The sequence below is a fragment of the Chiloscyllium plagiosum genome, unplaced genomic scaffold, assembly GCF_037043375.1.
Source record: "Chiloscyllium plagiosum isolate Xiang-an unplaced genomic scaffold, Cpla_swu_hap1 HiC_scaffold_10, whole genome shotgun sequence".
Classification (NCBI taxonomy): Eukaryota; Metazoa; Chordata; class Chondrichthyes; order Orectolobiformes; family Hemiscylliidae; genus Chiloscyllium; species Chiloscyllium plagiosum.
Genome location: NW_028270148.1, coordinates 77,957,812 through 77,983,492, shown reverse-complemented (window position 1 = coordinate 77,983,492; position 25,681 = coordinate 77,957,812). Strand labels below are relative to the sequence as shown.

At 40.2% G+C, this 25,681-nt stretch overlaps 1 protein-coding gene across 1 annotated transcript in view; it reads right to left on the bottom strand.

Moving 5' to 3' along the window:
* Positions 1-25,176, bottom strand: part of tcp1 (t-complex 1) — a 60,851-nt gene extending 35,675 nt beyond the window's left edge. Inside the window, exons 1-6 of the mRNA XM_043696178.2 lie at positions 25,053-25,176; positions 23,117-23,202; positions 18,937-19,065; positions 17,696-17,793; positions 14,138-14,248; positions 12,967-13,148 (exon numbers count right to left, since the gene is read on the bottom strand). Coding sequence (XP_043552113.1) covers positions 12,967-13,148; positions 14,138-14,248; positions 17,696-17,793; positions 18,937-19,065; positions 23,117-23,202; positions 25,053-25,125 — 679 coding nt within the window. The 5' untranslated portion in view covers positions 25,126-25,176. The remainder of the gene's footprint in view (positions 1-12,966; positions 13,149-14,137; positions 14,249-17,695; positions 17,794-18,936; positions 19,066-23,116; positions 23,203-25,052) is intronic.
* Positions 25,177-25,681: the final 505 nt, after the last annotated feature.

The following is a 25,681-nucleotide window of genomic DNA, read 5'->3' as shown; positions in this document are numbered from 1 at the left end:
AATTGACTTACCTGTATTTTCAGCTGTCCAGAAATGCCTAAAAAGGGAGGAGGCGCATCTGAGGCCGGGCCTGCAGCAGCGTCGGAGCCGATTACTCTCCAGGACGTGGTGAGCCAGCTTTTGAAATCTTGCGAGATGTTGGGGAAACAGATTGAAGAGAAGCTGGCTCCAGTCTCTCTCATGCTGCAGAAGCATGAGCAGCAGCTGGGAGACCTGGAGAAGAGGACGGATGAGGTGGAGCACAGGGTCACAGTGATGGAAGCTGATGCCAGTTCATTCAAGGAAAAGATCCAAGCCCTGAAGACGCAGGTTCGTAATTTGCGTGACCAAGTGGATGATCTTGAAAACAGGAGCAGGAGAAAAAACATTCGGATCATCGGCCTACCTGAGGGTAGGGAAGGTGAGCGGCCTGCGGAATTTGTTGAAGATTGGCTTCCGAAATTCCTTGACTTGGAGATTGGCATGAGAGGATTGAAGATAGAGAGGGCTCACCGGGTCGTAACACAGAGGCCGGGTCTGGGTCAACGCCCTCGTCTTTCCTGGTGCGGGTTCCATCATTACTGGGATAAGGAGAGAGTCATGGAGGCTTCCAGACTCCAGGGGAAGGATCCAAAGGCCCTAATTTACGAGGGGTCTAAGATCATGTTTTTTCAGGACTTTTCAGCGGCGGTGATCCAGAAACGAAAATTGTATGATGGCGTCAAGAGAAGACTAAAGGAGCTTGGGAGTCAGTACTCAGAGATAACCGGCAGTGCTTCGGATCACCTTAGATGGATCCATGCATCTCATTGACACATCGGAGATGGCAAGAGACTTTGTGGACAAACTAACCTAATTTAAACAACTGTAGTATTTATAAATATTGTTGCTTGGGTATACGTTTATCATTCTGTAAAAGAAATGGAGGAAATCCGGTTCGAGCTTTGTTTTTCCCCTTTTTTTCCTCTATTGATAATAATTTGGTTCAAACTATGTCTGGCGGTGGTTAAGATGCACATTTTAAATTTTGTTAGGAGATACTAAGGGATGGGTGGGGTACTTAGTCCCTCTTTTTTTAAATAGTCCCCTACTCAGCGCTATTGGCGCTTTATATGTTGGTTTGTCTTCTGGTTTTTGTTTTTTTTATTTTTAATAATTTTGTATGTTTCTTAAATGTAGTGGTTTTAGTTTATGTAGTTTTTATATTTGGTGGACCGTGCAACACTAAGGCTCAGCAATTTGTGGTTTGGGTTCCTCCTCTCTGGAATTCAAATGTAATTGCAGAAGATTATGGCTAGTGACTTGATTAAATGGTGTACCTGGAATATCAAGGGAAGTCACTCACCAATTAAGAGGAAGAAGGTACTCTCGAGTCTTAGAAAGGAGAAAGTGGATAATGCTTTGTAACAGGAGACACATTTGGACGACAAGGAGCATCTGAAATTACAGCAGAATGGTTTTGACCGAGTTTATTTTTCATCATTTAATATAAGTAGGGGAATGGCTATATTGGTAAGGAAAAATTGCTCATTTAAATTGTTGGAATGTGTTAAAAACACATACAGGAGGTTTGTAATTCTTAAATCTTTGATAAATGGGGAAGAATATGGCATTTTAAATGTTTATTGTCCCCCAGTTCATCCGCTTAAATTCTAGGTAGATGCTTTTTCTAAACTGACAAGTCTCAAGTCTTGGCACATCATTATAGGGGGAGATTTTAACTGCCTCATGGACCCCACAGTAGACAGGTTGTCTAAAGATCCCTCGATACCCTCTACACAAACTAAACAGTTATTGGGTCTGTGTGAGGAATTAGGGTTGGTGGACGTCTGGAGGTGTGTCCACCCTACAGGTAGGGATTTCACGTTTTTCTCCAATCCACATAGATGTCACACGAGGATTCATTTTTTTTTGTGACCCCTGCGTTAACCCTGGATCTGGTGGCATCCTGTACGATTGGTATTATTGCCACCTCTGATCATGCTGCAGTGTACCTCATGGTTAAAATTAAGGATGTTACAGTGGATTCAGGTACTGGCGAATGGACAGCAAGGTTGTGGAGTATTTCTCTAGGGAATTTCAGGCATTCCTAGACATCAACATAGGCTCAGTTGATAGCTCATCTGTTCTCTGGGAAACTGCCAAAGCTTATGCCAGAGGGTTAGATATTTCATATTCCACAAGTAGGAAGCGGCAGAAGGGCAAGCAGCAACGTCTCCTTGAAGCACGTTTGAAGGCAGACGAGAAGGCCTATTTTCACAGACCCTCGTTGGTCAAACTACAGAGGATTACGGCACTGCGGTCTACACTAAATTCCATGCTCACGCAGAGGGAAAGAAGGAGCTGGCTTTTGCAAAGCAAAGGTTATACGAGCATTGTTACAAGCCAGGCAAATACTTAGCATACCTTTCTAGAAAGAGAAGTGCCCCACAAACCATAACAGTGATTAGGGAAGGGTCTGGGAACCTAACATGTGATTCTAAAAAGAATAATGTGGCGTTCCAGCGATTCTATTCTAAGTTATATCAGTCTGAGAATTGTGAGGAGGGGCAGGCCAAAATGGAATCCTTTTTTAGAGATCTGAAGTTCCCGGGTGTGACCCCCGAACAACAGTCCTTTCTCAATGCCCCATTATCAGAGCAACAAGTGCAGGAAGCTGTGATGCAGCTTCAAAGTGGAAAGGCACCCAGTCCTGATGGACTTCCCAATGAATTCTAGAAGGAATTTAAGTATACTGTCAGGCCCGATGCTGAATATGTTAATGATTCATACAGTCATGTTTGTCTCCCACCATCTCTGAGGCAGGCCAATATTTCACTTATCCTTAAAAGGGGAAGGATCCGGAAGACTGTGCTTCATACAGGCCCATCTTGCTCTTAAATGTGGACTTTAAGATCCTCCCTAAGGCTCTTGTGTTAAGGCTGGAGACTGTGTTACCCTCTATTATTAAAGAGGATCAGATGGGCTTCATAAAGGGTCGCAGATCCTCCAATAACATTAGAAGACTGCTTAACGTAATTCAGGTATGCCAATAGCAGACAATACAGGGATTGGTGATTTCTTTAGCTGCAGAGAAGGCATTTGATCGAGTTGAGTGGCCGTACCTTTTCTATACTCTAGACCGGTTTGGTCTGGGCAAAGTTTTCATAAGATGGATAAAGGTTCTCTCACTGCGGTCATTACCAACGTTGTTCGATCAAGCAATTTTAATATTTCTAGGGGCAGCTGGCAGGGCTGTCCCCTTTCACCATTACTTTTTACATTGGTGATTGAACCGTTGGCAGAGGCCATTCGTGGGGATCTCAATATATCAGCTCCAGAAGTGGGGTCAAAATTACATAAGATCTCGCTGTATGCAGATGATGTTCTAATTTTCTTGACAAATCTAGTAGTCTCATACAATGCCTGATACAATGCATTCACGCGTTTGGCGCTTTTTCAGGGTATAAGATTAATTTTGCTAAATCAGAGGCTATGCCTGTGAGTGGTCTTACAAAAGAGTTGGCTCTTGAGAGTGACTATAGATTCCCATTTAGGTGGTCACAGGGGGGTTTTGTGTATTTGGGCATATTCATTACTCCAGTTCTGGATTGGCTGTTCAAAGCCAATTTTACTCAATTATTTGAAAAAATTAAACAAAATCTCCAAAGATGGGAGGCACTTCCAGTCTCATGGTTGGGTCGGATAGCGCTTATTAAAAGATGAATATTCTCCCTCGTTTGCTATACCCTATACGGATGCTCCCCCTGATTTTCAATAAACAAACACTCAGGAGACTGAACAGTTGGTTCAGCTCCTTTATCTGGCACCGTAAACGGCCCCTCATTAAATTAGCCAAACTGCAGTTGCCTCACAGATTGGGGGGAACCTTCCAGACATTAAAAATGACCAATTAAGCTCGCTATTGACCTATGTAAGTGATTGGGTTTGTGGGGACCCTCTTTCAATATGGCTCGGTATCGAAGTCTCCCAGGCAAGGTGCCCCCTTACCAGTTTGCTGTTTTTGGACAAGGTGAGGACAGTTAGGGAATATTGCCAAAACCCAATAGTCATCAATACTGTTAAAGCATGGAGCGCAATTCGGCAGAGGGAAGGTAATATTGGCAAAACATCTTTGTTTATACCTTTAGTGGGTATGCCGAATTTTCAACCAGGTATGATAGATTCAGGATTTAAATGTTGGGCAGCTAGGGGTATATCTTGCATGGGTGACTTATTTGAGGGAGATGTAATGATGTCCTTTGATCAGTTAGTATGCAAGTACGAGTTACCTCATAGAGACCTCTTTCGTTTTTTTCAAGTTAGGGATTTTATTTTAAAAAAAAGACCGCACTTTTGACTGATCCCTACAAATCTGACATAGAAAGAAGGGTACTAAGGGCTAAGAGTACACTCTCTGTCAGTACTCTATATCACCAATTGGGGGGGCACCACCTCAGATGAATCTGATCGACTGCAAGATGTGGGAGAGAGAGCTGGGTGCTGAAGTTTCTTCAGAGGCATGGGAGGATATTTGGGAGAATGAAAGGAAGATATCAATTTGCAACAGGACCCATGCTTTACAGTTGAAGATTCTCCACAGTGTCCACTCAGCCTTTGACCTTTTGTCAAAATTTAAACCAGGAGTATCTTCAGCATGTCCCAAGTGCAAGGTCTGTACGGGTACTCTTTGGTTTTGTGACAGGCTTCAAACATGTTGGAGCGCTGTAATGGAGAGGGTTTTAGGTGTAGGGGTGGAGAAGGACCCTATTTCGCTCCTTTTGGGCCTGCCCACTGTATTTCCTGCAGACTCGCATAAGAAAAAACTTTTCTTACATTCTGTGCAAGGAAGAATATCTTGCTAGGTTGGATATCAGAAAACCCCCCAGGCCTGTTGGGTTGGCAGACGATTGTTATGGAGCATATTCCCCTGGATTTTCTCACAAATATCACAAAACTGAGAATTTTTACAAGACATGGCAACCCTTTTTGAAATACCTGGACACAGATTTATCCGCTACGCTAACAAGGGCTTTTATATAGCCATAACGATTGCGTTTCATGAGTCCAATATCCAGGGAGGAGGAACTGTGAATGTATGAGTGTTTTGTTTGGCTGGGCTGAGTTATTACTATTTATTTGTTTGTTGTTAGGTATTTATTTAGTTAAATAGCTAGTTTATGTTTTTTTGAAATTTTATACTTCTCTATATATGTTTACACATTCATATAGGAGGGTGGGTTGGGTTTTTTTATTATTTGGGTTTAGTTTTGTACTATTTTTGTACGGTTTTGAATTGCATTGTTTTGTATTTGTTCTAATATTTAAAAATCTATTTTTTCTTAATAAAAAATATTATAAAAAGTAAAAAAAAGCGTGGTGCTGGAAAAACACAGGTCAGGCAACATTCTGCACCCACACTTCTCCCCTCACCTCTATTCAAGGCCACAAAGGATCCTTTCACATCAGATAGAGGTTTTCCTGCAATCCAAACACCTAATTTACTGTGCCTGTTGCTCTTGATGTGTTCTCCACTACATTGGGGAGACAGGATGCCAACTCATTGAACATTTCAGAGAACATCTCTGGGACACATGCACTATACTACTCCACCGCTGTGACTGACCACTTCAACACCCTTTCCCACTCCACTGACGACATGCAAGTCCTGGGTCACCTCCAACACCTGGAGGAAGGCAGCCTCATCTATCGCTTTGGGACTCTCCAACCACACGGTACCAATGTCAATTTCACCAGTTCCCTCATCTCCCCTCTCCCCCAACCTCATTCCAGATCCAACCACCCTCTTCAACTGTCCTAGCTGACCATCTTTCGTCTTACCTATCCACTCCAATCTATCACCATCACCCCCCACCTATTATCCACCGATCACATTCTCAGCTACCGTCCCGCCAGCCCCATCCCCTCCTATTTATCTCTCAGCTCCCACCAAACCCACATTCCTGATTCAGACTCATGCCCAAAACATTGACTCTCCTGCTCCTCGGATGTTGCCGTACCTTTTGGCTCTGATCCCCAGCATCTGCAGTCCTCATTTTCAAGGGGCTTCACATTCACTATGGCTTTGCTCTTTTTTCTTAAAAAGTGTAAAGAGACTTACTATCACTTGCAAGTTATCTTCAGTTTATGTTATCGATTATTTTGTTAATTTTTTAAAAACTTTCCAATCCTCTCATCACTAAGCTTTGCCACACGTTTTTCTTTCAATCTGATACTATCATGAACTTCTTGGTTAGCCACAGTTCGCTCATTCTTTTTCTCGAACCCTCATCCCTCACTAGAACATGTTTTTGCCATGAGTCATGAATTTTCTTAAAATGCTTTGTTCCCCAACAATCTTTGCTGCTGAACTCTATTCACCAGTCCACTTCAGTCAGCTCTTCCTTCATTCCTTTGTAATTATTCTTAATTAAGCTTAGTTGTATCTGAGCCAAGTTCCCCTCTCTCACACTGAATGCTAGATTCTATCATCTTATTATCACGTTGCAAAGGGGATCTTTCATGCTGACATCATTTATTAAACCTGCCTCATTACACATTCAGATCCAAAACAGCCCAGTCTCCGGTTGGATCCACAACTCACTCTAGGAAACGGTCCTAAATATTATGACTTCTGCCAATCTGACTATCCCTGTGATTAATGTACTGTGTTTGTTACATGTCCACATTATCTCTTGATGTATTCTCTGTTCCACCACATAGCCAAAGGGCCCATAAACTTCTTATGGTTTCTTCCTCCTCCTATATATGGGTTTGGAGGGATATGGGCTGGGTACTGGCAGGTGGGACTAGATTGGGTTGGGATATAGGCTAAGTTTGTACAAATTATCTCTTCCTATCGTACTTATTCCATGCCATATCAACGTTACCCCACCATCCTTTCCTTTCAAAGAGACGAAACTCTGAATATTTAGTTCCCAACTTTGAAATACAGTTCAATGAATATATAATATATTCAGCATTATTTACATTAAGGCTTTCAGAAAAGCAGTAAGCCAAAAAAATTTAGTATCATGGGAAATTAAACCTGTGACCAGCTATTTCGAAGACAACATGGGCGCAAATTTAAACTTGAACTACAAATCGTTCCACTTGCCTTGGCTTGTTTAGAAATGCCTTTTCACAACCTCACTTGAAAAAAATTCAGCTACATTGATCGATTTTTCTTTGGGGTGATCCCTATCTTTGAGGGGATGTATTTTTTAATTTCTCACCCCTGACTACAGCTTCTATCTAAATGCTACATCTTTCCTTTCCTAGATCCTCTGATTAACAAAAAAAAATTCAACTTCAACTGAAAACACCAAAACCTGAACCATACAACTTTTTCCGTCAAAGAAAAGCACAACACAGAAACAGGCCCTTTGGCCTACTAAAACAGTGCTGACAAATGATGCCTTTCTGAAGTTGCGCCTATGCTGTCCCTCTACTGCCTGTCTATTCATGTACCTGCCAAGTTGCCCTTAAATGCTGCAACTGTATCTACCTCAATCTCCTCTATCAGTGCATTCAAGGCATTTACTATCCTGAAAGAAGAAAAAACTTGCCTCTGACATCTCATTTAATCTTGCCCCTCCCCCCCAGCTTCTCCCTTAAAGGTATGTGTCCTAGTAATTGGCATTTCTATCCTGGGAGAAAGAAGTTTTATCTCGTCTATTCCTGCCACTCAATTTTGTAAACCTCACAGATTAATTACCCTTTGACTTTCAAGTAAAAACAAACCAAGTTTTTTCAATCTCTCCTCATATCCAATAGCCTTCAAATCAGGCAACCTTCTGGTAAATTCTTTCTGCACCTCTGCCAAAGCATCCACAACCTACAAGTGGAATGGTGACCAGAACTGTGCACAATATTCCAAATGTGACTTGCCAATTTTTATACTTTTAACTCTAATTCCTTGTTCAAGTGCTTTCCTGCTGTTTTCTTTGAGGACTAGATACTCTAGACGTTTCTAAAAACCTTCCCAAGTCTCCTTTTTCTACTTGACTTAAGCTCTCAAATTCAGGTTCCTGAATCTTGCCATTTTAATTATTTACTTTCAGAAAAACATGCTGATCCTTACTTCTAATCAACTGCCCATTAAAAGATTCCCACATGAGATATGGATTATCCTCAGCCACACTCAATCTACATTCCCCAGTACCTGTGCAGTATTGTTACAGTTAGCCTTTCCCAAATTCAATACTTCCACCTGACAATTAGTTATTTTGCCTAGAGTGCAGGAGGTTGAGGAGTGACTTGATAAAGGTTTATAAAATGAGGGGGATAGTTAAGGTGAATAGCCAAGGTATTTTCCCTAGGATAGGGGAGTATAAAAATAGTGGGTACAGCCCCTTTTGAGAGGGGGGAAAAACTTAAAAAGGGATCAGAGGGCAACTGTTTCCACGCCGAGGGTTCTACCCGTGTGGAATGAGATGCCAGAGGAAGTGGTAAAGGAGGGTACAGTTACAACATTTAAATGACATCAGGACAGATACATGGATTGGGAAAGATCATAGGGATACGGGCAAAATGAAGGCAAATGGATTATTTTAGTTTCCAAAACTGGGTCGGATGAGTTGGGCCGAAGGTTGAAACTTAGAATTATGGCCATTGTTCTAGAATGTGGCCAATGCTCCTCCACTGAAACTTTGATCACCTGGCCATGCTCATTCCCAAAAGAACAGGTCTAGTATGGTCCCTTCCCTTGTTGGACTACTTACACGGTATTTAAAAAAACCTATACACAGGTAACAAATAGTCTCTTGACCCCACCCATCCAAACCACTGGGACTAAACGAGTCCCAGTCAATTTAGGGACAGTTCAGATCACCCACCTAACACCTATTTTCACATTTTCTGGGATGGGTGCAGTAAAATCCCAAACTAATTGTACCAAACATATTTTTGTGCTCTACGCAATCTCTAAATTCATTTGTTTTACTTGTCATACTCATTGTATTAAAGCAAATACACCTCAGACCACCAGTCCTGCCATCTTCCTCTTAGTCTCCGACTGCTCCTTGGTCATTTTACTTGACCTAATGGTCTAGTTCCCAGCCCCGTTACACTAATTTAAATCCTCTCAAGTGGCACTAACAAACCTCCCTGCCAGGACTATAGCGTGCCCCTCCAATTCAGATGCAACCTGTCCTTGTACAGGTTCCACATCTCTGGAAGACATCCTAAAGCCCCACAAACCTGAACCCCACCTCTCCAGCCATTTACTTAACTGTATTATATTATTTGGATTCTCTTCAATCCTATGTACCAAAGCTATCTCATGTCCTCTTTTTGCCTTACTGATTTCCCCAAGTATACTGCTATTTCCTTTACACATCTAAGGATTCACTTGATCTCTGCTGTCTATACTGACATATGCTTCCTTCCTTTTCTTGACCAAAACTTCATTCTCTAGATATCCAGTATCCCTACACCTACCACTTGCTTTTCACCTTAACAAGAATATCCTATCTCATTTTTGAAGGCTTCCCATTTTCCAGCCATCCCTTTACCTGCAAACCTCTGCCCTCAATCAATTTTTGAATACAAATCTTTCGTAATACAGTCAAAAGTAATACAGTAAATTAATCTAATCTAAAAAATTATCTTGTACACACTTAAATTCCTCTCCATCTAAACCCTTACACTATGGCAGTCCCAGTCTCTGTTTGCAAAGTTAAAATTCCCACTATAACCACCCTATTATTCTCATTAATAACAGATCTCCTTACAAATTTGTTTCTCAACTTTCTGTTGACTATTGAGATTGTCGTATAGGCTCCCCAATAAGGTAATTATCCCTTTATTTCTCAGTTCCATCCAAATAAATTCCCTGGACGTATTCCCAGGAATGTCCTCCCCAAGTACAGCCGTATTATTACCCCAATCAAAAACGCCACTCTTCTTGCTCTCTTGCCCTCCTTTCTATCCTGACTGTAGCAATTGTATTCTGGAACATTAAGCTGCCAGTTCTGTCCATCCCTGATGTATGTCTCTGTGACTGGTGTAATATCCCAGTTCCTAACCATGCCCTGAGTTCACCTGCCTTCCCTTTAGGCCCCTTGCATTGAAATAAATGCAGTTTAATTTCAGTCCAACGTTCTTCTCTGCCTTGCTCCTGCCTGCCCTGAACGTCTGACTTGCTCCTTTCCCCAGCTGTACTAGTCTCAGACCGATCTCTTTCCTCATTATCCCACTGGGTTCCACCCTCCCACCTTACTAGTTAAATCCTCCAGAGCAGCTCTAGCAAATCTTCCTGCTATCACAAATTGATCGCTTGGAACACATATCCCCCATTACATTACTGTACCAAAAGCTTGGCAGTTCGTACTACATTCCCAACAGCCCATCACCCCCTATGTTTTCCAAAACACCATACTTGTTTGAAGTGGGGACAGCCACAGGAGACTCCCGCATTACCTGCCTCCCTCTCCTACCTTTCCTGGAGGCAACCCACTGACTGCATTGATAGCTTTTCTCCCTTCCTATAACTGCCATCCATCACCTCTTACCGCCTGTAAATGATTAATTGCTTCTAACTGCCATTCCAACCGATTGATGTGATCACATAGCATTCACAACCAAACAGTTACTGCAGACAATCAGTAACATGGAAACTCTTCCTAATCCCCAGCATTCAACAGGAAGAGCACATCATAGAATCCCTACAGTGTGGAAACAGGCCATGTTTGGCCAACACTTCTACACTGATCCTTCCAAGAGTAACCCATCCAGACCTATTCCCCTAACCATATTACTCCGCATTTCCCCTGACTAATGCACCCTAACCACATTCTCTTGAATATGATGATCAATTTAGCGCGGCCAATTCACCTAACCTGCACATCTCTGAACTGTGGGAGGAAACCAGAGCATGCAGAGAAAACCCACAGACGTAGGGAGAATCTGCCAACTCCACACAGTCGTCCAAGGCTGGAATCAAACCTAAGTCCCTGGCATGGTGAGACAGCAGTGCTAACCGCGGAGCCACTATATCACCCTCAAGGCCTACTCTACTAAAGGCTATCTTTGCACCTTAGTCTGCAAGCCAGAAAATAGCAGTCTTACTACTCTAAAACACTGCTCCAGGCTAACTTAGTTTGTATGTTTTAAATTTTTAAATTTTAATTTAGAGACAGATCTCAAAACATAGAATCAAAAAAGAATCTCACTATGATAGGTCTACAAAGAAAAAACAATAAGGTAATACTTAAAACAATCCACTTTGCTGCTCTCCTGTGCTGTGAGCTCTCCAGCACAGGTTCCTCCAAGATCAGCTGTGAATTTCAGATTGGACATTGTCTAAGAAAAATGAACATAGATACTTCAACTCAAACAGCGACAGCAGTAGCTGTGCAGATTTACTATGTCTTCTCCCGCCATTCCAAATCTAATCAATTGCAGACAATAATCCTTATCAACTCATCACTAAACTTTTTCTGTATCTTTCTCTCATGCTATATTCCTAGTAAACTACAACTAGGTAAGTATTTTCTCTTCCCAGACACTACATACTCACTGTCTCTAGGCCTGATTCCCGATCAACCAAACCTATGCCACTTTTTGAATCATAGTATCACCTCCAGAAATCCACCTCTAAATTCAGCTCCATACTGAACTGGTGGTAAACTGTGGCAACCTTCTGTGTTACTGCCACTGCTTGGATTACTTAGTTCATCCAATCTCTTCTCATTTTAATTCCTGTAGGCTATTCATGTGAATTTGTACTGAACTCTTCGTCCAAAGGCAACACATCCTTTCTGTAGCAGTGCTCAGAAGTACGTACACTATCCCAAGTGTGATCTATAACAAGGGATGTGTGTACACCTTTTTATACCTTGAGCAGAACTTCCTCACCTTGATACTTGAGCTCTCTAGTCTAACAACATTCCATTTGCCTTTTGGACACCCAGCTATACTTCACAATTGATGCACACACAGACTGACAATACTCAAGACTTACAATACCACTGGACACAAATCCATTCTTTATTTTTCCAGAATGGATAATGCTACAATTAACGACACTGAAATGCTTGCACACTCAAACTATAAGAACTCTTTGCAGTTTTGTACTATGTCTACATACTGTGTTAATCTTCTGTGTACAGTGAAGGCCATCCCACAGATATTTTTGTGCGACATCACTAACCACTTCCTCCCAACTTGAGTCCAGGGTCTTACTTCACATGCTCCCTCTCCTAATTCAAGTCCTAGCCAGATGAAATTAAATAAAAGATTCACTGATTTTAACTAAAAATCGTGTGTTGAACATTACATCTGAAATCCAAGCAAATTATCTATGTTGCCACACCTATCCAATTAGTCAAAAATATTCCTTTTGATTCACTTGACACTAATGGGTCACAGATCAGTCACATCTAGGCCACACTAGATAAGGATGGTAGATTCATTTCCCTGAAATACATTAGTAAATCAGCTGGGTTTTTAAATGACAAAAAAAATGGCTGCCACCAGGTTAGCTTTTAATTCCAGATTATCTGGAACTGTATTACTCAGGACATTAACTTGGGGTTCTGGATTATTAGACCAGCGACATTACGAAAATCCATCCTTCATTCAGTGGCATTGTTATTTTCTAATGTTCTTCTTGTTCATAGGAAGATTAGCGAATTCCAGTCTAGCTGCTTATTGCCCATTATTTGTGATACTATTCCAAGCCACAATGCAGACAGTAGTGAATTCCCATCTCAGACCATGCAGTAAATAAAATGGAATTGATTTTTACCTAGAAGTTTGTAATAACCTTGCACATATTATGTCTTGCACTTCGGCACTATAAAGCAAAGCAGCAGACTTTGGGTCCCTGCGTTCTGCAAAGATTCTACGTTGAGTATGTACAAAACGCTAATTTTCTGACAAGTCATGCACCATCTCCAATTCACTTGCTGATACACTGAAGTCACTCTAGTGGTATTATGATTGACATTTAAAAATGTTCTAAATGGTGAAGTTGAGGCAAAGTTAAACGCTGTTGACATTTACCTTGTGAACCAACAGTACAATTAAGTGCATAACCATTCACCAAAAGACTCTCTCTCTGGCTCCGTCCATGAGCCTTTAGCAGATTTATCGCCTTGATTGGATAGCGAGGCTGACCTTTAGCATCTGTGAATTTTACTGCATGAGCAGCATCGACCACCATGTTGGCAAAGAAATCTGCATCACTGTGCAATTAAAGTCAAGGTTAATAAGAATCATAGAAATTTAAAAATTGTCCAAGAATTACTTCAGGTATGTTTAAGAACTCACCCTTCTCACACTCAAGAGGCTACATTATATAGAGTGCATTATGGCTTTACATGTGTCAACTTGAAAGACTAGTCAGCTAGAAATGTTTGCAGATAATTTCCACTCATTCATAAATTTCAATGATATCCATCTCAAATGCACAAATATAAGGCCAATTGAAATAATCTACATCAGAAACAAAATTTTTCAGGTGACAACATACAAGAAATTGTTGCTATAATCATTGTTATTTCAAGACAAATGAAAACGGAACAGACACTTTGTACCAAAATGTAGTTTAAGAAGAAAGATTCACCAAGGTATGATAACAGAATCCCTACAGTGTGGAAGCAAGCTATTCAGGCCATCAAATCCACAATGACCTGCTGATAAACATCCCATCCAGACCCAATCCCCTACCCTATCCCTTTAACCCTGCATTTCCCATGGCTAATCCATCGAACCAGAATATCTCTCGACATTTGCCTTAAATCAAGAATGGAAAAAATTCAAATCTAATGCCATCTAGCAGCATTTCATACTACTTGCTGGTATTAAACAATTTTGAGGACTCCGGATTTATTTCAATTAAGATTCAAAAAGTTCTCTTTAAAAGGTTCTGTTGCACTCAAACACTTGTTTCTAATCAAGAAAAACCAAGCATAGGCAGGAAAACAAGCAAGCCTTGAACATGTTCAGTTAGTCAATACCAACAAGCACTTAATAAAGTATAACAGACTTTAACACTAGCAACTTACACATTTTTTTAAAAACAGCCACATTTGTTGCCAATATATAAATATCTCATTCGAACTGATTCTATTAGGAATGCCTACTAGAGTACAAGGACAAGAAAGTCACATTGAATTTATCCTTCTTACAAGTCAAAAAATTTCAGAAACACATGCTTCCATTCAAAAGATACACTCCAATTATTTTTGATGACATGGATGTTTTAGCAGCATTGACAAGACACTCTCTGCCTAGTTCATCCATATTAATGGTCAAGTTCTCCTGGATGTAACGGACTGCCTCCCTGTTAATAAAAAGGAATATGTTTAGGTGACATTGTCTTTATTTAATAAGATTCATGTTGGGATCTTTTACAGGAGAAAAATAGTGTATCAATACAAAAATTTAACTAAAATCAATGTTTACCTCTATGGATAAAACATGACACTGCTTTTTTAAAATTAAATTATGAATGGTCTTCCTTTGATATCAGACTACCACAAACCAGCCATTTCTCACTTCACGACATTAGAATGGTTAAAGCAAATTCATCTTATACACAACAGACACCGAAAAAAACACTGTGGATGCTGTAAATCAGAAACAAAAACAGAAGTTGCTGGAAAAGCTCAGCAGGTCTGGCAGAAATAGAAATCAGAGTTAATGTTTCAGGTCCAGTTCAGAGGAAGGATCACTCGACCCGAAACATTAACTCTGATTTCTCTTTACAAATGCTGCCAGACCTGCTGAGCTTTTCCAGCTGTTTCTGTTTTTGTTTCATCTACTACCCAAATGGCTGCAAACAAACATGGCAAAAAGTTCATCTTGATGGCTCAGTGTTCGAGTATTTGTGCTTCCACACCTGATTTATTGTTCTCAGCAAGACAATTCTAATGACTTTATGTAGTCACAAAAAGCAAGAATACATCAACAGCAACATGCAAAAAATATTCATACATCTGTGCAGTCATTTTATTTGTACAGAAACAAATTCAGTACATTGTTGTGACTATATTTTTCTCCCCACAAGTAATAACTAGCAAGCCAAGAAACAAAGTCAAGCTAGCCAAACAATGCGGGTTAATGGAAAAGTTAATCATTTCTCAAATCTAACCCCAGGCAACAAAGCAATCTCTCCAGATCTTTTATGAAATAAAAACTCATATGTATATCTTGAAAATAAAGACCGAAGCTGTAGCAACCACTGTTCTACAATTCTTTTACAATATGAAGTTTATAAGGGGAACAAAACTGATTGGAGCAACCGTTTATATTATTTGGGTTCACACTGTGTACAATATTAGTGCAACACAAAATGAGTAATGGTGTTCGTATTTAAACCATGGAAGAATTAAGTGTCAACTCTGAATTTCTGAAAAGGACTGCAAGGCATTTTGGTTAAGATATGTGAATCTCTATAGTCTCAAACTATTACTGCTGAATATATCTAACATTTTCCATGTGGCAAGGGAAAATACAACCTGCAAGAATATGCAGGTTGCAGAGACCCTTAAATTAAGAATAAACATCCTCAGTTCCTCCAAACTTACTCTCACTTCACCATTCATGGACACATGCAAAAGCTTTATTCAACTCCAAGATTCTCTTAAAAATAACACTTTTTTAAAATTCACTCATGCGATGTAGATATCACTGGGAGCTGGGCTAGAGTTCAAAGATTATAACTCTATTATACTGAAGAAACAGATACATTGTCAAATCAGAATGGTTTGGTTGTGACATTGCAAGTGGTTGTATTCCCTTATATCTGTAACCTTGTCCTTCTAACTGGTAGTGGTCATGGGCTTGGAGATGCTGTCTAACCAATCTTAGAGAATTTTTGTAGAGCATTTTGTAGAGCATTATGGGCGGCACGGTGGCACAGTGGTTAGCACTGCTGCCTCACAGCGCCAGAGACCCGGGTTCAATTCCCGACTCAGGCGACTGACTGTGTGGAGTTTGCACATTCTCCCCGTGTCTGCGTGGGTTTCCTCTGGGTGCTCCGGTTTCCTCCCACAGTCCAAAGATGTGCAGGTCAGGTGAATTGGCCATGCTAAATTGACCGTAGTGTTAGGTAAAGGGGTAAATGTAGGGGTATGGGTGGGTTGCGCTTCGGCGGGTCGGTGTGGACTTGTTGGGCCGAAGGGCCTGTTTCCACACTGTAAGTAATCTAATCTAATCTAATCATTTTACAGGTAGTACTCACTGCTGTTAATGAACATTGGTGGGAAAGGGAATGCCTGTGGACGTGGAGACAATCATGGGGTTGTCATCTTCTGGATGAAGTCAAGCTTCTCGAATGTTGTATCGTATTCATTCATCCAAGTGGAGAGCATTCCATCACATTCTTGATTTGTCTTGTTGACAACAGACAACTTTGGGGAATCAGGTGGTGTGTTATTCACTGCAGGATTCCTAGCTTCTGACCCACTATTATAGCCACACAACTTATATGGCTATATCAGTTCAAGCTCTGGTGAATGTTGACACCCTTCCCAGAATGTTGATAGTACTGGGGATTCACTGACAGTAATGCCATTCATGGTAAAGAACAGCATGGTGGCTCTGTGATGAGTACCGCTGTCTTGCAGCACCAAGGACAGAGTTTGATTCTGCCCTCGGGAAACTGTCTGCACGGAGTTTGCACATGCTCTACGCGTCTGTGTGGGTGTCACCCACAGTCCAAAGATGTGCAGGTTAGTTGAATTGACCACATAATATTGCCCATTGTGTCCAGGGATGTGCAGGCTAAATGGATTAGCCAAGGGAAATGCAGGGTAACAGGAATAGAAACGAAAGTGGGCTTGGAAGGTCAGCGTGGACTCGAGGCCAAATGGACCGCATCCATACAGTAGTGATTCTAGGATTTAATGACAAGAGGCAAAGGCTATATTCTCTCTTGGTTGGGCCTAGGGCATATTATTTTTGAGCCAGAAGGCATAGATTCATGTCCTAACTGCTCTAACACAGGTCATAACATTCTTGAACAGGTTGATTAAGAATATCTACTAAAGGATCTCCTGCAAAATGCACTGGAGCGGAGATGGCTGACATCTAATAACCACAACCATCTTCCTTTGTGCAAGAAATTGTTCCAACCAGTGAGAGTTTCTGCCCAATTCCCACTAACTCTAATTTTGCTTGGGTGAAGTCCCTTGACGTCAATGTAGCCTTGATGTCAAGGACACCTCGCACTCACCTCTGGTGTGCATGATTGAACCAAGGCTGTAATGAGTTTGGAACCTAATGGCTGTCACAGAACTCAAATTGAACAGTTAGCAATTTACTTATAAGCAAGTGCTGCTTGATTGCACTGCTGATGACAACTTTCATCATATTCATGTACAGCAAGTTCACAAGTTCTAGTTCAATTCAGAAATGGTTGACAGACTTGTATTTGAAACATTTCCATTTGTACTAAATAAAATAATTGCCACAAACCATCTCTTCCCACTTGCTTGCTCCAAACTTGACTTCATGTAACAACTATTTCAATGTACCTTCTGTGCCTACTCTTTGCACCTATAGTTGCACCCCACATTATTGACATGTTTACTTAATAAAATGTTACAAATACCAATTCAATACTTCAAGATTTGACAAGTTTTAATTCACCTGAAAAAAACTTCGACAGCAAACAATATTTATCATGCCAGAGAACATAGTACAACTTAATCTGCCACACATCTGTAAAAGGTTTAATTGTAAAAATTCCGACGCTTGACTTATTGAATACATTTTCTGAACTTACTTGCAGGCAAGACGATAACCACCAATGATGGAGGTTGGATGAATTTTCTGTTTGACCAACTCATCTGCACCCTTAAGTAGTTCAGCAGCAAGAATAACCTGCATTAAAGGTGAAAGGAACACAAGATGTCCAGTATTAACTATTCTTCCCACCCAGAATACATTTTGAAAGCTGATGGATAGGTTTGTTAATCTAGCATTCACAAAATAACAAGAATTAAACAACTAAAAACAGGAAATGTTTTTAATTCATACACAAACGAAATCAGATTAGATTAGATTAGATTACATTACATTACAGTGTGGAAACAGGCCCTTCGGCCCAACAAGTCCACACCGACCCGCCGAAGCGCAACCCACCCATACCCCTACATTTACCCCTTACCTAACACTACGGGCAATTTAGCATGGCCAATTCACCTGACCTGCACACCTTTGGACTGTGGGAGGAAACCGGAGCACCCGGAGGAAACCCACGCAGACACGGGGAGAACGTGCAAACTGCACACAGTCAGTCGCCTGAGGCGGGAATTGAACCTGGGTCTCTGGCGCTGTGAGGCAGCAATGCTAACCACTGTGCCACCATGCCACCCATCGAACAATTTGAAGAAATTTTAATATTACAGATTATGGAAAGTTACATTTTAATTCTGAAAATCCAGTTTTTAAAAGATAAATTTGAACTTCATTATTAAATTGAAATTAGTGATTAATTCATTTTCCAAACTCAAAATTGAGTATTTCTATGTAAAACACAGCATTCATGAACAACAAAGCATAATATAATGCCACCAACTTGACATCAATAGGATACAGAATAATTATTTCTCATGTTCTAAGTTTTTGGATCTCAAAATAATACTGTCTCCCTATTTGATGTGGACAACTATATTTCTGATCCACTGTCATGAATTAATTCTAAACAGTAATAATGGTCTCAGTCCATGGTGCTGTAATTTGTTCCAAGTGTTAGAATAATTAAGTGAACAACATAATCCCTCCCTAACAGCATTGTGGATCTACCTACAGCATGTGAACTGCAGCACTTAAAGACAGCAGCTCACCATCATCTTTAAAAGCAACGAGAGACTGTCAATTAAATGCTGGCCATCCAGCAACACACATCCCACAAATAATGTTTTTTTTTAAATTGTACTTTAGAACAATTCAGGTTAATCCACGGGTATTTCTCATTAGTACATTTCCAAAATAGAAACAGGGCAGATGACACAATGGACTTACAACTGATGTTGTACCATCCCCTACTTCCTTGTCTTGCAGATCAGCTAATTCACATAACACCTTAGCAGCTGGATGTTCTACTTCAAGCAGCTGGAGAATTGTTGCTCCATCATTAGTGATGGTGACATCCTAAAAGATCAGAAATATGTAAAATTTAAAAAATATGAAAATCCAAAAGATACCCTAAAATAATTTATTCTATCTCACCCACAATACTTTTATGTAGTTTGCACTAATTCTTAAAATACCGATTCTTAATTTTCCTTTAGAGCTCTTCAAAATATAGTCGATGTGACATTGCTAAAGGAAAGCACACTACAGTAATCTAAAACTCTCAAGAACCATTCAAGAACAGAACATAAAACTAAAATGCAAGGCAAGAATGACAGCTTGAACATTGTGAGTTTTTTCAATATTAAATCATTATACTGGATAGATAAAGGAAAATGATCAGGAGCAAATCAATACTGGGGGAAGATCTGTGGATATAGTCACAGGATGTCTCTTCAGCAGTGCCTCAGGCTGAATCAAACTAGTCAAATTAAGAAGCCTGAAATCTTACAAGGCAGCAAAATCTGGCTTGCTGATATACAAATCTGCATCAGGCCACATGTGTTTTTGGAATAAGTTGCTTTCTATAACTTAGATAAGTTTTAAAATTTATGCAATGAAACAAAATTGACATTGATACACAAACTAGCCCTGCTCACTTTCAACATCACTCTTCATTATAATGGCAGTTTAGACAGTAAAGCAAGTCACTGAAGAGCATGCCTGACAGATCAGCTTGTCAAATCATCCAAAAGCTTTATCTTAATGGTGACTGGACGAACATTGCTTGGAAGACTGATTAGTCATATCAATTACCACCCACACCTGGGGAATTACTGCCACAGAACCTATTGAGCTTACTTAATTCTCAATTTGACTGTTAGAGAAATTGCACTTGGAGTATAATTTTGCTGCTACGTATTTTACAATTCATAGGCCTGGTGACTGACTAGTGTTAGTGACCACTTCTTCACAAATGCTTAAAAGTACAGCTTGTCTAATCATTTCTGGTGTCATCCATCCAAGCACAAACATCAGTGCACCTCTAATCCTACCCAATCTACAGCCACATCATTGAACTTCTAACTAAGTTGCGATTTTTGATGTGTTGTCTCTGCATAACTGTTTATTTAATTACTTCTTTATGATCTTATATGTAACTACATCTGTGTAGCCAATCTTCCTCATATCAATTATATATGGTCTTTGGCTGGTATTTTAGACTTGAGCTTTATTTACCTTTGGCATTTTTTTTTCTTTGGCAGTCCTCTTGCTATTTCTTTGCACATTCTCCTCAGGAGTTCACTGATCATTCTTTCCTAAGACTTGCCCGGACTATCTCAAATGGTCTCACAACCCCTATCATACCACTACACAAGGCCAGTTCTGATCATTCCCTTGAATTGCTCTTACACTATATCTTTGCTTGTTAATCCCACTTCCTTCATCATACTCTTCTGATTGAAAATCGAGTAACTTAACATTGCATTTTCAGATTTCCAAAAATTTAGGACCTCCCTTTCAGCAAGACAGCACCACTGAGGCTCCTCTCCCATTAAAATTATTAGTCTGCCTCAACCTAGTGATTCCTCCAATATATCTCTCATCTTCATTGTCTGAGGTCCATTATCTTGAGTCCTTTCTCAAACATGGTTCCCCGGACAAGAATTTCCATTCAGCTTTGCAAAGTTGCCAGGCAAAGGAATCAAAACAGTACTTCATCAAGATGTTTGATTGCATGCTGAGTTTCAAGAAACAAATACACAGCATCACTAAGAAAGTCTATAGCCTTAAAGCTTGTCTTTAAAATTTAGACTGAAATGTAATGCTGAATTATAGAACACATTTGCTACACACGAGAAAATTGACAGGCAGGAAGGCTCAGAAAAAGGGGGAACCCAAATATGCAGAACATAAAAGCATCTATGCTCACCAAGTGATAACAAGATGCTCTAAGGCAATTGCCTTAACATGGGTGAATCTGTGTAAACAGGATACCAAGTGATAACTGTTCCCTTGTGAAATTAATGAAAGTGTTTGATTCTGACCCTGAAACGAAACTCGGTACTATCAAAAGCCATGTAACTGATGGTCAGGTCCTGTCAATTATAATGAATTCTTACTACCTCTTGCAAGCTAAGAAGACACAGAAGGAAAAACATCTTTTCTGTTACAAGACCCTGACTTGAGAGTTCAAAACGACACGAGAGGAGAGAGAAAAACCATTATAGTGCTCGGGCTCCTGAAGCCAGTAGAAAATTTAACTCTTAGTGCTTACCTGCTATGGATGGAACTTAATTACATTTTTGAGACTTTATGATGATACTGAGTAGCCATTGCTGGTTATTAAATACAAACTCTGTAAAAGGTAATATTGATGAAGCTTTGACATCCTTGCTGACCTTGCAGACCACTCTACAGACCGCCCCACTGTCAATTCTAACTAAACAGATCTTGTCTTATTTGAATTTGAATCACAACCCTGAAAAGAAAGCATGTTTAATTCAAAGACTAATGAATCAGTTTAAATGCAACCTTACAGTAACATCTCAGCCTCAGGTACAGAATGATTCAGTGCTTAAAAAGAAGTCTGCTCCAGGCTTAGAAAATTATTCTAGATCTGATATTGAAGAGATTCTGGCTCAATGTGTCTGGAGCCATTTTACGGTCAAACGTTTGCCTTCCTTGCTAAGAAGCCATTTTGTAAAATGAGTGTATCTGACATGTTAGCTGTGTTACCTTATGAACTCTCCAATTAGCTCAGACCGGTACCTCTTTATGATAGGAGTTCATCTTGCTAGCAGATGCCTAACTCGGCTGGGTAGGTTTTTCCCGCCTGATGAATGACTTAGGGCCTGCAGGAGTGATTAGTCAAGCGTACACAGACCTTTTCTTCCTTACGTGTTATTGTCTTTCACTGTTGTCTGTCTAATTAAGAATTTTTTTGATATGTGATGCTTTTGTAAACTTTTGTATAAAGGAAGCCACTTTGTATCGGTATATAAGAGTAGCCTGCTAAGGGCACTTGAAGAGCTGGTACTCTACTCTCCTAGGTTATTAGAACCTAGTTAGTTTAGCTTATGTTGTAACAGTGATGCTATTGGTAAATACAAGGGTTGACTAAAATTAAACTAATCTAAGTGTTTTTTTTATTTCAGACTCCTAAAGAGTACGATCTCCATGACAGACCAAGAGGGGCTTACAGGTCTGAGTCCATTAAGGATTCCCTGGACCGTCTCAAATCTGGACTTTAACATCACTAACATCAAGCCACCTGTTAGCTTGCACATTATACCTTAGACCTGGCTACTATAATGCTGTTCTGGTCAGCCTCCCATTTTTTACCCTGTATCAACTAGCAATAATCAAAGCTCTGCTGTGTAAGTTAACTCACACCTTAACTCCTGTTCCACTACTATTCCAAATCTAGTTAACTTACAGTAGCTCCTGGCCCAATAATTTTAAAATCCTCACTCACGCCTTCAAAACTCTGTTGTTATGCCCTTTCCTACCACGTAACCTCTTCTATCTCAGCTGGCCTTGGACATCCCCATGCTTCTCCAAATCTGGCATCTTGTACACCATAATTTAATTGGTTCCAAACTCTGGAATTCTTCCTTAAACTGCTCCACTTTTCTCTCTTCTTTCTCTCTCAAAACCTATTATTGTTCCAGCCTTGGGTCAGCTGTCCCTATGATTCAAAATCAGCATTTTCTTCATCAATAAAGTTAAGCATCTTTTGACACTTAAACACATCATACAAAAAGTAATCACGAACAGAAATCGAGAGATTTCTTTCCTAAAGCGTAAACTGGGAAGTGGAAGGGAGCAACAAAGGGAGGAGACTTGAGCCTTTGAAAATAGGGAGACTCAAGATACAGAGTGAAAGGTGAAGGGGAATCAGGATAATTGCCACAGAAATGAAGATGACTGCATTGAAAGTAGTCAAATCCATAAAGCAAACTTTAGATGTGAGGAGACAACTGTGCTTTACTGTATTCAACTGCACAAATGAAGAAGCTTAGCCATTTGGCCATGTGCACCCAGTGCTTATGAAAAAGCAACTTACCGTTCAACAGAAGATATACTAGGTGCTAAAAAAATGTAAAGAGTGGTAAATTTTACTTACACCAATATCATCGACTAACATTTTATCGAGGCCAACTGGTCCCAAGGAGCTTTTCACAATGTTGGCAATGGAAGCTGCTGCCATCACTGAAAAGAAAACCATTATTCTAGCATAAAAAGGCAAATGAGAATTATCTTTTGAAACCAATTACAAGAAATTGAGTACAGTGGCTTAACAGGATTAATAGAAAAGATACTTTAAATCCCACCAAGGCATGTTATGAACTTGAATTCAGCTGAGCGAGTGAGTAAATTGAGGATTAAATGCCATTCCATAACACTTAATGACACCGTCTGTTATTTTGCTTAGAATTCAAAGTAGATGATGGGTAGTATTTGAATTTATTTTGCTTTTGTAGAAAAGACAATCAGGTAACTTTCACTTTGTTAGGTTGCTGTCAATATCATTGCTGCACTGGAACAATTTGACGAGAGGCATGGCTAGGAACATACACTTCAGCAGTACAAATAACATCTCTCTCAATCTTTCCTTAAACTGCTCTGCTCCAGGCAAAACAACTTCAGCCTTCTCCAGTGTGGACTCGTTGGGCTGAATAGCCTGTTTCCACACTGTAGGGATTCTATGCTAGTTCTCATTTAGTAGTTCAGCCATGCCCTCTACATCCATCCAATTATCACCTTTTTTTATTCCAAATCAACCCCACCCATCTTCTCAAAGAGCAACTTTTGGATTCCTTTCACATGCCACTGTTGTATTTTTCTAGTTTCGTCTGATTCTCACTTGTATTCACAACCTAACATTATCACATATGGGCTCTTCAGGCTCTTATCAATATTTCCCCTTGTGGCCAAGTACCTCAATAGTAGCCAAAACTGGTTTCTCTTTAGTAACCCAAGGTGCCATTAGATGATTCTGTGAATGGAAACAATTTATGATAGTATGGGAAAAAAAGCAGGTCATAATACCTGTTGGAAAACTAGTGCAGGCAGCAAATGCTCTAATAATGCTTTTGTGTCATGACAGCTCTCTGATTAAAGGCAGCCACTGTCCTGACAATTTGCTACTCTAATTTACTGGGATGCATTTGTTCTGAATATGCTAAAAACAGCTATTTCCCAATGGACTACTTTCATTTTGATTACTTGTGGTCTTTTCCCCAGAGTCTAAGGGACTTCCTGATATCAGTTCCAACAATACATCCTTCCTCATTAGGCATGAAAAAAGGCTCTTATCCAGAAAATTCTTTTGAACTATTATCGTCTATATTAGAATAATTAAAAATGCCATTCTATAGTATGAGCACGTGTATAACAAGGACGAATTACTCCCATTGACAAACAAATGGGCAAATTAGTCCTCAGGCTAAGGATTCACATCATAAGCTTCAATATAAAAGCGAGAAATCTAAGAACACGGTGGGGCGGGCAGCCATGAAAGATCCATAAAATAAACGTTAGCTAATACTTTTCTGGAGTTGCATTCAATACTGTAACTGAAAAAACAAGCTGAATCTCCCATCCGGTTTTATCACGCATTTTGTAGAATGCTTGTCTCAGTTTAACTGAATCCTACAATAAATGGATACAATTTACAGGATAAATTGAGCATCTTTATCGAAGTATTTCGGCAGCATGAGATACATGTCAGACTTTTATCTCAACACTGAAGGAAGGGTTGAACGTGGGACGGTTCTCCAGACGGGAAGCTTCTGGAACATTCGGAGATGACGGGCGGGGCCGAACCGCGATACGGGGCAACCGTTTGCCTCCGAATCCAAGAACTAGAAGCCAAGCTCGCAGACATGAGTAAGTTTTTGGATTCTCGTTTTACCTACTCATTCACCGATAACGCACGTGTCTTTATCTCACGAGGGACCACGAAAGATCCCAGATCTCTCTGTCTGTGGAAATACCACTCGGAAAGAACTAAGAAGCGTCACCTTTCTTCGCTTATAAAGTCATCCACTATATCTTACCATTCTGAGTGCGAATCGAATCTCCAGACGTTCTCTGCCCCAATACATTTAACGCACCTTCCATCGCCGCCATGTTCGACTCCTTCTCGCAAACAGGAAAAGAGAGTACCCGCGGTATGCCGGGTACCCGCGGTATGTGGCATTGTGGGTAATTTTACATTGTTGCTATGGAGAACCAGAAGAACTCCGGGTGTTCGAAATCTGAACCAAGAACGAAAGTTGCTGGAAAAACTCAGTAGATCAGACAGCATTTGCGGAAAGAAATCAATTAACATTTTAGATCCAGGAGAGTCACTGGACCGAAACATTAACTTTGCTTTATCTCCATTGATGCTGCCAAATCAGCTTAGTTTTTCCAGCAATTTCTGCTTTTGTCTCTGTTGCTCTGTTGATTAAACGACTTTTCACCAATTCCCTCCCTTGCCCACATAAATAATTAATCATGATAAGGTTTTTGTCAATTTTTTTCAGGCATCTACTCTGCATTGTCTGGGCAACTGGATACATGCGTGTTTTCTTAGACAATATTAAAAATCACATGAAGGGCTTTTGCCCGAAACGTCGATTTTTCTGCTCATCGGATGTAGCCTGACGTGTTGTGATTTTCCAGCACCAATCTGATCTAAACA